Source organism: Schistocerca americana, chromosome X, assembly GCF_021461395.2.
Source record: "Schistocerca americana isolate TAMUIC-IGC-003095 chromosome X, iqSchAmer2.1, whole genome shotgun sequence".
NCBI classification, from domain to species: Eukaryota; Metazoa; Arthropoda; class Insecta; order Orthoptera; family Acrididae; genus Schistocerca; species Schistocerca americana.
Genome location: NC_060130.1, coordinates 138,641,212 through 138,658,502, shown reverse-complemented (window position 1 = coordinate 138,658,502; position 17,291 = coordinate 138,641,212). Strand labels below are relative to the sequence as shown.

General features: G+C 47.0%; 2 protein-coding genes across 3 annotated transcripts in view; one reads left to right on the top strand and one right to left on the bottom strand.

Moving 5' to 3' along the window:
- Positions 1 to 17,291, top strand: part of LOC124554929 (polyhomeotic-proximal chromatin protein) — a 313,908-nt gene that overhangs the window by 95,478 nt on the left and 201,139 nt on the right. The gene's annotated exons all lie outside the window — the stretch shown is intronic.
- LOC124555867 (mucin-19-like) overlaps positions 1 to 17,291 on the bottom strand; it is a 166,151-nt gene that overhangs the window by 82,980 nt on the left and 65,880 nt on the right. Inside the window, exons 2-5 of the mRNA XM_047129930.1 lie at positions 5,040 to 5,135; positions 4,704 to 4,799; positions 1,801 to 1,896; positions 1,590 to 1,712 (exon numbers count right to left, since the gene is read on the bottom strand). Of these exons, the coding sequence (XP_046985886.1) occupies positions 1,590 to 1,712; positions 1,801 to 1,896; positions 4,704 to 4,799; positions 5,040 to 5,135 (411 nt within the window). The remainder of the gene's footprint in view (positions 1 to 1,589; positions 1,713 to 1,800; positions 1,897 to 4,703; positions 4,800 to 5,039; positions 5,136 to 17,291) is intronic.

Here is a 17,291-nt window from a genome sequence, read left to right as displayed (position 1 = left end):
GTTTTCGAGGTGCATGTGGGCTCTGCCTTGTCGGACACTTTTATCCAGGAAAACGGTGTGCAACGTGGATTCGTCCTGAGCGTCGTCCTCTTTGCTATCGCCATTAACACTATCAAGGCGTGTCCCCCACCGGCCATCTCCAGCTCCCTTTTTGTTGACGATTTTGCCATTTATTGCAGTTCTCCACGGACCTCCCTCACTGACCGGCGTCTTCAGCGGTGTCTTGATCGTCTTTACTCGTGGAGCATCGACAATGGCTTTCGCTTTTCCACTGACAAAACCGTTTGTATGAATTTCTGGCGAGGCAAGTGGTTTCTCCCACCATCTTTACATCTTGGGCCTGTTGCCCTTCCGTTCGTTGGAAATACGACATTCCTGGGGCTCATGCTCGATAGGAAACTCTCTCGGTCCTTCCGTGTATGTTACCTGGCAGCCCGCTGTACGCAGTTCTTCAGTGTCCTACGTGTCCTCAACGGTACCTCCTGGGGTGCCGATCGAACCACCCTCCTCCGTTTGTACCGGTCCCTTGTTCGTTCGAAACTCGACTATGGGTGCTTTGTTTATGCGTCTGCACGTCCATCCCTCTTAAGCCGTCTCAACACTATCCACCATCGGCCTATCGCTTTCAAATTCACGACCTTCGCATGGAACTTCGCGATAGTACCTTTGTATACACTGATGGCTCTCGGACTGACTGTGGGGTCGGGTGTGCCTTCGTCATTGGCACCCGTGTCTTTCGATATCGGCTTCCAGCACACTCCTCAGTATTCACAGCCGAGCTCTTCGCCTTGTATCAGGCCACGGAGTACATCCGGCGATACAGCCTTTTCAATTGTGTCCTATGTTCAGACTCACTCAGTGCCCTTCAAAGTCTACGAGGTGCGACAATAAAGTAATGAGACTGATGTGGAAAAAAAATGTTGCTTACCGTTTAAGTCAAGTTTAGTGTTGCTTCCATGCTACGACGCGTCGCCGCTGTTATCCGTGCCGAAGTTGGACATACTGGCTATTAGGTAGGTGGACATAATGTTCTAGCTGATCGCTGTATATGATAGCATGCTATTGATACAGACACATAAGTCAACGTACGAAGGAACTGAAGGTGTTTCATAGCTCTGCTGTAAATTTATGCCATCGATGTACGTCCATAATTACGCGCGTCTGTTTAAAACTATCCTCCTTGAGAACGGAATAGGGAACACAATTCCAATTTCAGAAGATATTTCCAGATGTCAGTCTTCGTTTCAGGATCAATGTGGCCAGTTAACAACTAATCGATTGTTTCATCCGCTTATTGTATTTATGGAAGATCAAGCTATTTATATGTAGTGCTTATCATCTGTGTCATAGATAAGCTGTTGATTTCGCAACCACTGAACGCGCTACGCATTGCAGTCCGTACGACTCGTTCAAGTCATAACAATACGGCAGCTGATTGTAGGAAGAAAAACTATTCGCTCCCTGATAATACAGCCCCCCCCCCCCCCCCCCCAAATATCTGCGCTACAAGCCTTCTTCATCCGAGCAGGTATGAGCTATACATATCAAATAGATGAGTACGTGTGCGGAAGTTAATGTTTCTTTCTCACCATCAGTACTGTTTCTGATGTTTCAGCACCCAGCAAAGCCACTGGCTCCTGCAAATCGCTTTTAGCAGCAGAGTGCTTGATACGTTTTTTCACTGAGGTCTTTTCCAGTGTCTCCGTTTTGCCCTGAAATAGAACAAGTACATTAATTAAAATATATTATCCAAAGAATGATTTTAGAAACATATGACTATAGAGGTGAGGTTTTTCATACCTTTACCAATACGATATTTTCAAGTGGACTGTCAATTGTTTGTTGTGGTTCGACAGCTTTCTTTCCTGCCTTGCCACCAGTCTTTCTCTTCTTTCCCTAAAAGAAAGCAACTACACGATTAAAATTGGTCGTTCAAAATGTGGTATTAGATACTTTTGTTTTTGGGCCAGCAATACAAAATATGTCCTTTAATGACATGATTATTTGTGAATAATAGCCAGCTACACTGCTATGTAAGTTGTTTATACACTCCTGGAAATGGAAAAAAGAACACATTGACACCGGTGTGTCAGACCCACCATACTTGCTCCGGACACTGCGAGAGGGCTGTACAAGCAATGATCACACGCACGGCACAGCGGACACACCAAGAGCCGCGGTGTTGGCCGTCGAATGGCGCTAGCTGCGCAGCATTTGTGCACCGCCGCCGTCAGTGTCAGCCAGTTTGTCGTGGCATACGGAGCTCCATCGCAGTCTTTAACACTGGTAGCATGCCGCGATAGCGTGGACGTGAACCGTATGTGCAGTTGACGGACTTTGAGCGAGGGCGTATAGTGGGCATGCAGGAGGCCGGGTGGACGTACCGCCAAATTGCTCAACACGTGGGGCGTGAGGTCTCCACAGTACATCGATGTTGTCGCCAGTGGTCGGCGGAAGGTGCACGTGCCCGTCGACCTGGGACCGGACCGCAGCGACGCACGGATGCACGCCAAGACCGTAGGATCCTACGCAGTGCCGTAGGGGACCACACCGCCACTTCCCAGCAAATTAGGGACACTGTTGCTCCTGGGGTATCGGCGAGGACCATTCGCAACCGTCTCCATGAAGCTGGGCTACGGTCCCGCACACCGTTAGGCCGTCTTCCGCTCACGCCCCAACATCGTGCAGCCCGCCTCCAGTGGTGTCGCGACAGGCGTGAATGGAGGGACAAATGGAGACGTGTCGTCTTCAGCGATGAGAGTCGCTTCTGCCTTGGTGCCAATGATGGTCGTATGCGTGTTTGGCGCCGTGCAGGTGAGCGCCACAATCAGGACTGCATACGACCGAGGCACACAGGGCCAACACCCGGCATCATGGTGTGGGGAGCGATCTCCTACACTGGCCGTACACCACTGGTGATCGTCGAGGGGACACTGAATAGTGCACGGTACATCCAAACCGTCATCGAACCCATCGTTCTACCATTCCTAGACCGGCAAGGGAACTTGCTGTTCCAACAGGACAATGCACGTCCGCATGTATCCCGTGCCACCCAACGTGCTCTAGAAGGTGTAAGTCAACTACCCTGGCCAGCAAGATCTCCGGATCTGTCCCCCATTGAGCATGTTTGGGACTGGATGAAGCGTCGTCTCACGCGGTCTGCACGTCCAGCACGAACGCTGGTCCAACTGAGGCACCAGGTGGAAATGGCATGGCAAGCCGTTCCACAGGACTACATCCAGCATCTCTACGATCGTCTCCATGGGAGAATAGCAGCCTGCATTGCTGCGAAAGGTGGATATACACTGTACTAGTGCCGACATTGTGCATGCTCTGTTGCCTGTGTCTATGTGCCTGTGGTTCTGTCAGTGTGATCATGTGATGTATCTGACCCCAGGAATGTGTCAATAAAGTTTCCCCTTCCTGGGACAATGAATTCACGGTGTTCTTATTTCAATTTCCAGGAGTGTATTTTATCTCATTCACAATTAGCCCATTTCGGCGAACTTCCATCGTCAGGTGATCTGTAATTACATTGATAAGCGGTGGTCTTAATATAATGGTTTTTTAACTATGATCTAAAAATTTATAATATATCATTAAGTGTTTTACCTTATACGTAACATTGTTGCTGTCATGTCCTGTCTGTTTTGGAATTATTACTTTCTCCTAGGTGTACAGTGGAGATGTATACCGGATGTTACGTGTTTTCCATGTATGCTACTCTTCTGACAGCTTGGATGACAGTGGGTTAGCAATGTTACATATTTACATAGTTACCATTATAAATAAGTGATGTGTGAAATTCAGTTGTTTATTATTATTTTTTCATACATGGTTGTTTCTAATTATGTTTTGGCCTAAAGTTAGTTTCAGTTTTGACATCTTTATTTTACGTTGTTAATTTTTCGTAATAGTTGTTGTTGTCTATGATTTCTACATCTACATCTATACTCCGCGAGCCACCTTACGGTGTGTGGCGGAGGGTACTTATTGTTGGTATTCTGTCTCTGTTTTATACCACTGATGTTGCTATCGCTGTTACTATGGATATGTGTTGTTTAGAATCACTAATATTGTTATTTTACCCGTTTTCCCGATTTATAATGTGAATAAAGGTTTCTATATACTTTTTGTGCTTTAGGACGGTTTGTTCGTTCAGTAAATTTGTTGGGTTGCAATACGCTTGTGAATATATCTTTATTTCCACAAGGATGTACATCAATGTTCCCTTTTGCGTAATATGGAGGATTTCAAGTGCTTGGTTTATGGGTATTACATAGTGTTTCTCTGCTTTTAAATGCTGAAAAAATGTAGATGGGTTGTTTTCACTTTCTCTGGTGTGCTCTTTATATCTGATTTTGAAGTTTCTACCAGTTTGCCCTATGTAGAATTTGTGACATGTGTTGCATGAGATTTTGTAAATCCCGGGATTGTTCTGTGTGGGAATTTTCGAGCTGCCTTTGTGAATTTTGTGTTTGAGGCTGTATGTGTTTTGAAATGCAAATGCGATGTCTGTTTTGTTGAATAATTTGTTGATTTTGTTCGAGATGTTTCCTAGATAGGTAGTGCTTACGTATTTTGTTTTCTTATTTTTCGTTGTGTGTATGTCTAGTGTTATTTCTTTATGTGAATTGTGCCTTTCAGGTTGTGTTCCATTGTGGTATTAGAGACATTTGACTCGGGAATGCTCGTTTCAATACCTTCTTCCTGGAGCTTTTCCCAGGTGGCGTGGCAATTGTTTCTGGCGTGTCAACATCTTGCTCCACTGTCTCTGAGCCTTTTGACGGCACTTCATACTGAAATGAAACGACAAAATTCGTTAAAATAAGATGTTCAAATATAGTGTTTATAAAGTGTAAGTCCCGAGGGAGTGCACAAATTTGAATTAATTGTTGCGGAACGTCAGTAACTGTCACGAAGACATAACAGTCTGCCCCCATTTTCCAGAAGAAAACCGCTACTACCCCGTGACTGAAGTAAGTCGCTCGAAGTAGGGCATTAGAACTAGCTGACTTACGAGATGAGATTTTTCATACCTCTTTTGTTGAGGTCTGCCCAGGTGTAGTACTCTCTGTTTCAGGGTGCTCAGCAGCTTCCTCCGATATCTTAGAGCCTTCTGCTTGCCACTCACCCTGAAACAAAACGACAACATTGATTAAAATAACTCGTTAAAAGTAAAGTGTTTGCAGCATTTGAATTTGTAGGTCCCTCTGCGGGTCCGAGGGTTAGAACAGACCCGAGGTAGAGGCGACTAAAAGGAGTCTCAAACGTTTCGGTCCTTATGTGATGGTCCCCTGTAGAGTTTGACCTCTATTTTTCAAAAGTTTCCAGAAGAGCGAGTCAATTGGGGAAGGACGCCATACATGGTGCATAGCGTCCATCATGCGCTGAGACCTCTCGCATCCTTCGTCGACGTGGATCTGCACTTCCGCTCATTCTCCAGCTGTTGGATGAGGTCAGCCTCCTGGATGCGTTTTCCTCCATCCTCTGTGCAGAATCGCTTTCTGCGCTGTCGACGATAACAGACTTCGTAGCTCGTTTGCGCCTGATATCCAGCACGGTAGCCAGTACGTTGTGGCGGGGCCACCATGTACCCTGTTGGTTGTAGCCCCCTGACCACACAGGAATCGCTCTGCTAATGCCTGCGCTGTTAACTCCCCATGTAGGCCTAGAAGTAGATGCCCGTCACCCTGGGGCATCGGGACTCCCGGCAATGGCCATCCTGCTAGGTAGCCTTTGCTGCTGCTGGGTGGCGCCCGTGGGGAGGACCCCTGGTCGGAGTGGGTGGCATCAGGGTAGATGATACGCCATGAAGTGTAGTACGTCATCTCTTGCTGGTGGTCAAACACCAGCAGTCTCTAAGTGGTAAAAGTCTAACTTCAATGCTAAGTACCTCGTATGTAGAAGAGTTGATGGGGAATCTTTCTTGTCAATGAAACCTCAGTTTTTTGTGGAGCATTTAGAGGAGAAGTTTGGGGAGGTGGAGGGCTTATCCAAAATGCAGTCAGGGTCAGTCTTGATCAAAACAGCATCCTCTGCCCGGTCACAGGCACTACTCACCTATGACAAGCTCGGGGGTGTTTCTGTTTCCATCATGCCCCATAAAAGCTTAAATATGGTCCAGGGTATCATATTTCAGAGGGACCTTCTTTTACAGTCTGACGAACTGCGCTCCAATTTAGAGCGGTGAGGTGTCCATTTCGTCCGGCGCGTCTACCGGGGTCCGAGGGATAATTAGGTTGCCACCGGTGCCTTCGTCTTGGCGTTTGAGGGACATCCCTCCCCCGATGCTGTGCTTTAAGTGTTGGGAGTTCGGTCATATGTCTTCCCACTGTACTTCCAGCCTCACCTGTCGGGATTGTGGCCGTCCTTCACATCCCAATACTAACTTTGCCCCGGCTCCCATCTGTGTCAGCTGCAGAGAGCACCATTCACTTTGCTCGCCAGACTGCAGGATTCTCCAGAAAGAAAGAAAAATAATAGAATACAAGAACCTGGACTGACTGGCCTAAACTGAGGCTAAGAGAATATATGAGAGGCTACATCCTGTGCATATGACATCAACCTACGCCGCCACTACGACAACGGTTCTACTATCTTCCATTCTGCTGTGTACAGTTGGCTCTCAGAACCATAAGCCTCCACCTGCCCCCTTGATGATGGGGGTCACTTCCCTCCCTGTTGCTCCTGCACAACCTACTTCAGGAGCACCACCCCCCCCCCCCCCCCCCCAACCATCGGGGATGTCAGTCCCCACTTCTCAGCCAGAGAAGCGCAAGTCTTCTTCGGCTTCACTCTTCAGGAAGGGATCCCGTGGGTCATTTCCTTCCCTGGTTCCTATAAGTGGTCAAGCTGACACCCGCCAGTGGCTGAAGCAACCACAGGTAGCTGGTTGGAGGGCTTCAGTCCCTGAGACTGAATCAATAAATCCCTCTCTGCTGGACAAACTTAAGCAGCAGTGAGAGAAACCTAAAAAGACCCCCAAGAACTAAGGCACTGCAGTGGCTTCAGTGGGCCTTCAGACACAATGGATGTCGATCGCGCAGGTACTCATCTGGTGGCAGCAGGTGACCCTGAGGCGTAGACTGCCTCGTTCAGTGTTTCATGCCTTCCCAGTCTCACGATTACGTAATCCTCCAGTGGAATTGCGGCGGTTTTTCCCCACCATGTGGCTAATCTATAGCAACTGTTAAGCATTACACCTGCTTTCTGCATTGACTTCAAGGAAACCTGGTTCCCGGCAATGCCGACCCCTGCCCTCTGCGGCTATAAGGGATATTACGGGAACCGTAGCGACTACAACAGTGTGGCAGGTGGAGTTTGCATCTATGTCCTGAACTCCGTATGTAGTGATCCTGTGCACCTTCAAATTCCTCTCGAAGCTCTGGCTGTCAGGATAAGGGTGACACAGGAAATAACTCTGTGCAATGTATATCTTCCTCCAAAGGGTGCAGTACCCCTGAACGTATTGGCTACACTGATTGATCAACTCCCTAAACATTTCCTACTTTTGGGAGATCTTAACGTGCATCACCCCTTGTGGGGTGGTACCATGCTTACTGACCGAGGTAGGGAGGTCGAAAATTTACTGTCACTACTCGACCTCTGGCTCTTAAATACAGGTGCACCCACCAACCCCCCCCCCCCCCCCCCCCCCCACACACTTCAGTGTGGCACATATTCGGCCATTGATCTCTCGGTTTGCAGTCCTGGCCTTCTCCCATCTATCCAATGGAGAGCACATGTGGTAGTGACCACTTCCCCATTTTCCTGCCACACCCCCGGCGTCATGCCCATGGACGCCTACACAGATGGGCTTTAAACAAGGCAGAATGGGGAGACTTCACCTCTGCTGTCACTGCTGAATCTTCCCCACATGGGTGCCATCGATGTTGTCGTTGAGTAGGTCACTAGAACGATCGTTTCTGCAGCGGAAAACGCGATCCCTCGTTCTTTAGGGTGCCCCCAGCGAAAGACAGTCCCTTGGTGGTCGCCGGAAGTCGCTGAGGTAACTAAAGAGCGTCGGCGAGCTCTACAGCGACATAAACGCCACCCTTCCGTAGAGCACCTAATAGCCTTTAAGTGGCTCCGTACCCGCGTTCGCCAGCTTATGAAACGACGGAAACAAAAGTGCGGGGGGAGGTACATGTCGACCATTGGGTGCCATACGTCACCTTCTCAAATCTGGACGAAGATCAGACGTCGTTTTGGGTACCAGACCCCAACAGCTGTCCCTGGCATTAACATCAATGGCAATTGCCAAGCACTTTGCTGCATTGGAGAACTACCCCCCCCCCCCCCCCCTTTGCCTTTCGCACCGTCAAATGGTGGATGGAAAGGAAAGTCCTCTCGTTCACTACACGCTACAGTGAACCCTATAACGTCCCATTTACAGTGGGAGCTCCTCAGCGCCCTTGCACATTGCCTCGATGCAGCTTCTGGGCTGGATCGGATCGACCGTCAGATGATTAAACATCTCTCGGTTGGATACAGATGACTTCTCCTCGTCACCTTCAACCAGATCTGGTGCGATGGCGTCTTACCATCGCAGTGGCGGGAGAGCATTATCATTCTGGTGCTCAAACCCGGTCAAAACCCGCTTGATATGGATAGCTATCGGCCCATCAGCCTCACCAACTTTATTTGTAAGCTACTGAAACGTATGGTGTGTCGGTGGTTGTGTTGTTGGGTCCTAGAGTCACGTGGCCTACTGATTCCATGTCAGAGCGGCTTCTGCCAGGGTCGCTCTACCACTGATAATCTTCTGTCCCTCGAGTCTGCCATCTGAACAGCTTTTCTCAGAAACCAACATCTGGTTGCTGTCTTTTTTTGACTTACTTAATGCATATGACACAACCTAATGACATCATATCCTTGCCACATTGGATGAGTGGGGTCTCCCGGGGCACACTCCCGATTTTTATCCAAAACTTCCTGTCGCTCCGTACTTTCCGTGTCCAAGTCAGTGCCTCCTATAGTTCCCCCCGTATTCAGGAGAATGACGTTCCGCAGGGCTCTGTATTGAGTGTCTCTCTATTTTTAGGGGCTATTAACGGTCTAGCAGCAGCTGTAGAGCCGTCAGTCTCACCCTCTCTGTATGCGGATGATTTCTGCATTTCGAACTGCTCCTCCAGTACTGGTGTTGCAGAGTGTCTCCCACGGGAAACCATGCACAAGGCACAGTCATGGACTCTAGCCCACGGCTTCCAGTTTTCAGCCGCGTAGTCGTGTGTCATGCATTTCTGTCGGTGTCGCACCGTTCATCCAGAGCAAGAACTTTACCTTCATGACGATCCACTCACTGTAGTGGAGACATATCGATACTCAGGACTAGTTTTCATTGCCCGACTGACTTGGCTACCTCACCTTCGTCAGCTTAAGTGGAAGTGCTGGCAGCACCTCAATGACCTCCGCTGCCTGAGCAACACTAACTGGGTTGCAGATCGCTCTACGCTGCTGCGGTTTACAGAGCGCTTGTTCAATCTCGCCTTGACTATGGGAGTCTGGTTTACGGTTCGGCGGCGCCCTCAGTGTTGCATTTACTCGACCCAGTGCACCACTGTGGCGTTCGCCTAGCGACGGAAGCTTTTAGAACGAGTCCAGTGATCAGTGTCCTGGTGGAGGTCGGAGTCCCTCCATTGAAGGTTAGGCATGCACAACTGCTCGCCAGTTACGTTGCACACGTTTGTAGTTCTCCCGCACATCCGAATTACCGTCTTATTTTCCCAACCACAGCAGTCCATCTCCAGCATCAGCAGCCCAGGTCAGGGCTTACAATTGCGGTTCGTGTCCAGTCCATTCTATCTGAACTGGGGTCCTTCCCGTTACCACCTCTCCTCGAGGTCCATTCACGTACACCTCCATGGTGTACACCTAGGCCGCAAATTCTTCTGGACCTTTCGCATGGCCCTAAGGACTCTCTTAATCCTGCAGCTCTCCGCTGTCATTTGCTTTCGATTCTCGACATGTACCGGGGCCATGAAGTGGTTTACACCGACGGCTCGATGGCTGATGGTCAGGTAAGCTTTGGGTATGTTCATGAAGGACATATGGAACAGCATTCCTTGCCAGATGGCTACAGTGTTTTCACTGCAGAGCTGACGGTAATATCTCGTGCTCTTGAGCACAGCCGCTCATGCCCAGCCGAGTCATTTCTCCTGTGTACTGACTCCTTGAGCAGCCTACAAGCTATCGACCAGTGCTACCCTCGCCATTCTTTGGTAGCATCCATTCAGGAGTCCATCTATGCCCTGGAACGGTCCCATCATTCAGTGGTGTTTGTGTGAACCCAAGACACGTTGGAATCCCAGGCAATGAACTTGCCGACAGGCTGGCCAAACAGGCTACGCGGAAACCGCTTCAGGAGATGGGCATCTCCGAAACTGACCTGCGTTCTGGGAGACGGAATGGCATAACAGTACGCACAACAAACTGTGTGTCATTAAGGAGACTACGAATGTGTGGAAGTCTTCCATGCGGTCCTCTCGCGGAGAATCAGTTGTCGTCTGCCGGCTCCGCATTGGCCGTACGTGACTAATGCATGGTTACCCCCTCCGTCATGAGGAAACACCTCGGCGTCGCTGTGGCTCACAAATGACGGTCGTCCACCTCTTGCTGACCTGCCCACTTTCATCCGCTCTGTGGCGGACTTTTAACTTTCTCAGCACCCTACCTTCGGTGTTGGGTGACGATGCCTCAACAGCAGCTTTAGTTTTACGTTTTATTCGTGGGGGGTGGGTTTTATTGTTCGATCTAAGTTTTGGCGCATGGCCTTTGTCCCTCTGTATCCTCCACCGTAGTGGGTGGAGGTTTTAATGTGTTGCAGAGTGGCTGGCTTCTCCTTTCTATGCTCATGGTCTGCCAACCATGGTAATCTGCTCTCTTGTTTTGCTCTCGTCTACATGTTTCTTGCATCTCTCCGCGGTTTTCCTGTCCGATTTTGTCCATTTTAGTGTTTGTTGCCCTTCTGTCATTCTTGTGGTTTCTTCCTTTCTTCCAGCTATGTTTTGTGTGTCTCGATTATTTTACTCCAAGCGGTTAAAGGCGCTACAGTCTGGAACCGCGTGACCGCTACGGTCGCAGGTTCGAATCCTGCCTCGGGCATGGATGTGTGTGATGTCCTTAGGTTAGTTCGGTTTATGTAGTTCTAAGTTCTAGGGGACTGATGACCTTAGAAGTTAAGTCCCATAGTGCTCAGAGCCATTTGAACCATTTGATTATTTTACTCTCACCCTTGTGGAATTATTTTAATCGGAACGAGCGACCGATGACCTAACAGTTTGGTCCCCCCCCCCTTCCCCCCAACTCTTATCAATTTGTACTAGTGGGAACCGCATCTTCTGCCAAGAAGTAAATGCTAATGTGAATAGCAGAATAGATTTTTGTTACTTACAGTAAACACATCTACATAGCTACGATGTGGTGTAGGCGAGAAAAAAGGTATTCGACCGTTTTTTTCCAAATTTTATTCTACGTCAAAAAAAAAAAAAAAAAAAAAACCACACACACACACACACTCGGTGAGGTGCGGTAGAAGTCGTCCACTGAGGGTTCCATACAAACTCCATTATGTATACAGGTAGTTCATTTATAAGTTCTGATGAAAGAGTTTTCGAGTATCGAAATACGCGCCGTAAAAGGCTGTATCTTTTGACTGCACTGACTTAGCTCAAGTTTCTTACACTGCTAAGGGACTTTAGTATTTGGCATAGATTTCAAGTCTACCTCCACCCGTTCCTGAGAAAAAGGGGCGTTAACAGACGGACAACAAGTTGATTCTATAAGGGTATCGTTTTTATCGACTGACGTACGGAACGGCACGTTTTATAGAGGTTTTTATGGAGAAATAATGAATGGGAAGAAGAGCCGAAAGTGCTCTTTGAACGAGAGAGGTAGCTGTCGGCTTGGCGGCGAGCTTTGTCTGGAGGCGGACAATGGCATGTGAAGGGCATCCCACATCCGGCAGCCGGTTTCCTTCGACCGTGTGGCCTCCGGGACGTGGGCCACTGCTAACGGTGGGCCCGCTGTACTCTGTGCCGTTCTCCACTTTAGCAGAGTTCTCACACGTATTCCATTTTGATATTTTCTTATCGAGGTCAGCCCATTGGAGGGGGAGTGTTCGTTGCAATTGACAAAAATATTGTCTTTATTGAGGTCGAAATTGAGTGTGACAGAAGTCGTCTGGTCACGTATAACAGGTGTAGGTGAAACCGAGTTAATTGTCGGATGTTTTTACCGGCTACCCGATTCCGCTGTGGCAGTTCTAGAGTCATTCAAAGACAGTCTACAGTCAGTAGCTCGTAAATATCAGATCGTGCCATACTACTTGGAGGCGACTTTGACCTACCGAGTATAGACTTGGATGTCACAGATTCATTGCGGGGAATACAGACAGACAGTCGTGCGAAATACTTCTGAATACGTTTTCTGAAAATTGTCTCGAGCAGCTAGCTCAGAAGCCTACACGCAATGGAATCATCTTAGAACTTGTAGGTACAAGTAGGCCGGACCTTACCGACAATCTCTGTACAGAAACGGGTATTAGCCTTCCACGATGTCATTATAGCAACGATGGTTACGAAAGTTAATAAATCAGTCAAGAAGGCTAGGAGAGAGTTTCTGCTAGAGAGAGAGCAGATAAGCAATTATTAACATCTTACTTAGTGAATTGCATCGCTTAGTACCAGTAAGACTGATGTAGAGGAATTTTTGGAAAACTTTAAGCAGCTTGTAAATCGAGGTCTGGAGAATTATGTGCCCAGTAAGTGGATAAAGGATGGAAAAGACCCACCGTGGTGTAATTACGAAATTCGAAAGATGGTGAGGAAGCAGAGGCTATTGCACTTTCGGTTCAAAAGAGAATCCACAAATGACGACAGGCAAAGGTTAGTCGAAATTCGTGCGTGTGTGAAAAGAACTATGCCCGAAGCATACAACTACCACCGTCATACCTTAGCAAAAGGTAACCCGAGAAAATTCTGGTCCTATCTAAAATCGCTAAGCGGTTCTAAGGCTACCATTCACTCCCATGTTGACCTGTCTGGTGTGGCAGTTGAAGATAGTAGCAAAATGTAAACCGAAGTGTTAAATTTCGTGTACAAGAAATCCTTTACGCAGGAGAATCGGACAAACACACCGTCTTTTGACCATAGGACAGACTCCCATATGGACAACATAGTACTATGACCCCTGGCGTAGAGAAACAACTGAAAGATCTGAAAGCAAATAAGTCACCTGGAGATACTGACAGGTTTCAGATAGATTATATAATGGTAAGACAGAGATTCAGGAACCAGGTTTTAAATTGTAAGACTTTTCCAGGGGCAGATGTGGACTCTCACCACAATCTATTGGATATGAACTATAGATTAAAACCGAAGAAACTGCAAAAAGGTGGGAATTTGAGGAGATGGGACCTGGATAAACTGAAAGAACCAGACGTTGTAGAGAGTTTGAGGAAGAGCATTAGGCAACGTTTGACAAGAATGGGGGAAAGAAATACAGTAGAAGAAGAATGGGTAGCTTTGCGAGACGAAATAGTGAAGGTACAGAGGATCAAGTAGGTAAAAAGACGAGGGATAATAGAAATGCTTAGATAAGAGAGGAGATATTGAATTTAAGTGATGAACGGAGAAAATATAAAAATGCAGTAAATGAAGCAGACAAAGAGGAATACAAACGTCTCAAAAAAGAGATCGTTAGGAAGTGGCTAGAGGACAAATGTAAGGATGTAGAGGCTTATCTCACTAGGGGTAAGACAGATACTGCCTACAGGAAAATTAAAGAGACCTTTGGAGAAAAGAGAACCACTTGCATGAATATCAAGAGATCAGATGAAAACCCAGTTCTAAGCAAAGAAGGGAAAGCAGAAAGGTGGAAGGAGTATAGAGTCTATACAGGGGCGATGTTCTTAAGGACAATATTATAGAAATGGAAGAGAATGTAGATGAAGATCAAATGGGAGATACGATACTGCGTGAAGAGATTGACAAAGCACTGAAAAACTAAGTCGAAACAAGGCCCCGGGAGTAGAGAACATTCCATTAGAACTACTGACAGTCTTGGGAGAGCCAGTCCTGACAAAACTCTACCATCTGGTGAGCAAGATGTATGAGACAGGCGAAATACCATCAGACTTCAAGAAGAATATAATAATTCCAATCCCAAAGAAAGCAGGTGTTGACAGATGTGAAAATTATCGAACTATCAGTTAAATAAGCCACTGCTGAAAAATACTAACACGAATTCTTTACAGACGAATGGAAAACTGGTAGAAGCCGACCTCGGGGAAGATCAGTTTGGATTCCATAGAAATGTTGGAACACGTGAGGCAATACTGACATTACGACTTATCTTGGAAGAAAGATTAAGGAAAGGCAAACCTACGTTTCTAGCGTTTGTAGACTTAGAGAAAGCTTTTGACAATGTTGACTGGAATACTCTCTTTCAAATTCTAAAGGTGGCAGGGGTAAAATACAGGGAGCAAAATGCTATTTACAATTAGCACAGAAAGCAGATGGCAGTTATAAGAGTTGAGGGGCATGAAAGGGAAGCAGTGGTTGGGAAGGGAGTGAGACAGGGCTGTAGCCTATCCCCGATGTTATTCAATCTGTATATTGAGCAAGCAGTAAAGGAAACAAAAGAAAAATTCTGAGTAGGAATTAAATCCATGGACAAGAAATAAAAACTTTGAGATTCGCCGATGACATTGTAATCCTGTCAGAGACAGCAAAGGACCTGGAAGAGCAGCTGAACGGAATGGACATAGTCTTGAAAGGAGGATATAAGATGAACATCAACAAAAGCAAAACGAGGATAATGGAATTTAGTCGAATTAAGTCGGGTGATGCTGAGGGAATTAGATTAGGAAATGAGACACTTAAAGTAGTAAAGGAGTTTTGCTATTTGGGGAGCAAAATAACTGATGATGGTCGAAGTAGAGAGGATATAAAATGTAGACTGGCAATGGCAAGGAAAGCGTTTTTGAAAAAGAGAAATTTTTTAACATCGAGTATAGATTTAAATGTCAGGAAGTCGTTTCTGAAATTATTTGTATGGAGTGTAGCCATGTATGGAAGTGAAACATGGACGATAAATAGTTTGGACAAGAAGAGAATAGAAGCTTTTGAAATGTGGTGCTACAGAAGACTGCTGAAGATTAGATGGGTAGATCACATAACTAATGAGGAGGTATTGAATAGAGTTGGAGAGAAAAGAAATTTGTGGCACAACTTTACTACAAGAAGGGATCGGTTGGTAGGACATGTTCTGAGGCATCAAGGGATCACCAATTTAGTATTGGAGGGCAGCGTGGAGGGTAAAAATCGCAGAGGGAGACCAAGAGATGAATACACTAAACAGATTCAGAAGGATGTAGGTTGCAGTAGGTACTGGGAGATGAAGAACCTTGCACGGGATAGAGTAGCATGGAGAGCTGCATCAAACCAGTCTGTAGACTGAAGACCACAACAACAAGAAGTCACCTGATCCGTATGAAATCCCAGCTCTGTTTTACAAAGAGTACTCTACGGCACTGGCTGGCCGTTTACCTAGCTTACATTTAACGCGTATCTCTCGCCCAGCACAAAGTCCCAAGCGACTGGTAGAAAGCGCAGGTCGCTACTGTATATAAGAAGGGTAAAAGAATGGACCCGCAGAATTACAGACCAATATCCCTAACTTCTTTTTGTTGCAGAATCTTTGAACAAATTCTGAGTTTAAAAAAAAGCACTCTGTCTTCAGGCCACGAGTGGCCTACCGGGACCATCCGACCTCCGTGTCATCCTCAGTGGAGGATGCGGATAGGAGGGCTTCGGGGCAGCACACCGGCTCTCCCGGTCGTTATGATGGTATTCTTGACCGAAGCCGCTACCATTCGGTCGAGTAGCTCCTCAATTGGCATTACGAGGCTGGGTGCACCCCGAAAGATGGCAACCGCGCATGGCGGCCTGGAGGGTCACCCATCCAAGTGCCGACCACGCACGACAGCGCTTAACTTCGGTGATCTCACGGGAACCGGTGTATCCACTGCGGCAAGGCCGTTAATCTTTGAACAAATTCTCAGGTAGAGTATATAAATTTTCTTGAGACTGAGAAGTTATCTCCACGAATCAGCATGCGTTTAGAAAGCGTCGCTCATACGAAACTCAGCTTGCCCTTTTCTCACACGCTATACTGCAAACTATGGATGAAGGGCAACGGGCAGATTCAATATTCCTAGATTTCTGGAAATCATTTGACACGGTGCCCACTGCAGGCTGTTAACGAAGGTACGAGGATATGGAATACGTTCACTGGTATGTGAATGGTTCGAAGACTTCTTAAATAATAGAACCCAGTATGTTGCCCTCGACGGCGAGTGTTCATCAGAGACAAAAGTATCGACAAGAGTGCCCCAAGGAAGTGTGGTAGGACCGCTGTTGTTCTCTGTGACACAAATTATTTGGCGGACGGGATGGGCAGCCTAATGCTGTGGTGTACGGTGAGGTGTCGAAGTTGGGTGACTGTAGGAAGGTGCGAGATGATGTACACAAAATTTATAGTTGGTGTGGTGAGTAGCAGCTAGCTCTAAATGTGGGAAAATGTAAGTTAATGCGGATGAGTAGGAAAAACAAACCTGTAATGTTCGGATACAGCATTAGTAGTGTACTCCTCGACAGTCACGTCGTTTAAATGTCTGGGCGTAACGATGTAAAGCGACGTGGAATGGAACGAGCATGTGAGGACTGCGATAGGAAAGGCGAATGGTCGATTTCGGTTTATAGGGAGAATTTAGGTATGTATGTTTCGTCTGTAAAGGAGACCGCATATAGGATGCTGCTCCGACCTATTCTTGAATACTGCTCGAGCGTCTGGGATCCGTAGCAGGTCGAATTGAAAGTAGACATCGAAGTAATTAAGAGGCGGGCTGCTAGATTTGTTGAATGCTATTGAGAAAATTAAGAAAACCGGAATCTGAAGCTGACTGCCGAATGATTCGACTGCCGCCAACGCACATGCGTAAGAAGCACGAAGACAAGGTAGGAGAAATTAGGGCTCATACGTAGGTATGTATACAGATGGTCTTTTTCTCTCGCACTATTTGCGAGTTGAACAGGAAAGGAAATAACTAGTAATGGTACAGGGTACCCTCCGCCATGCACCGTACGACAGCTTGTGAAGTATCCATGTGGATGCAGATGTAATTTTCTGATAATGGTCAGTCCGTGTAAACATGCCGCCTGAATTCCTCTAGACTGTGTGGGTTCAAATTGAAGGGTAGCAAGGAATGATAGAATGAGCCTTACGAA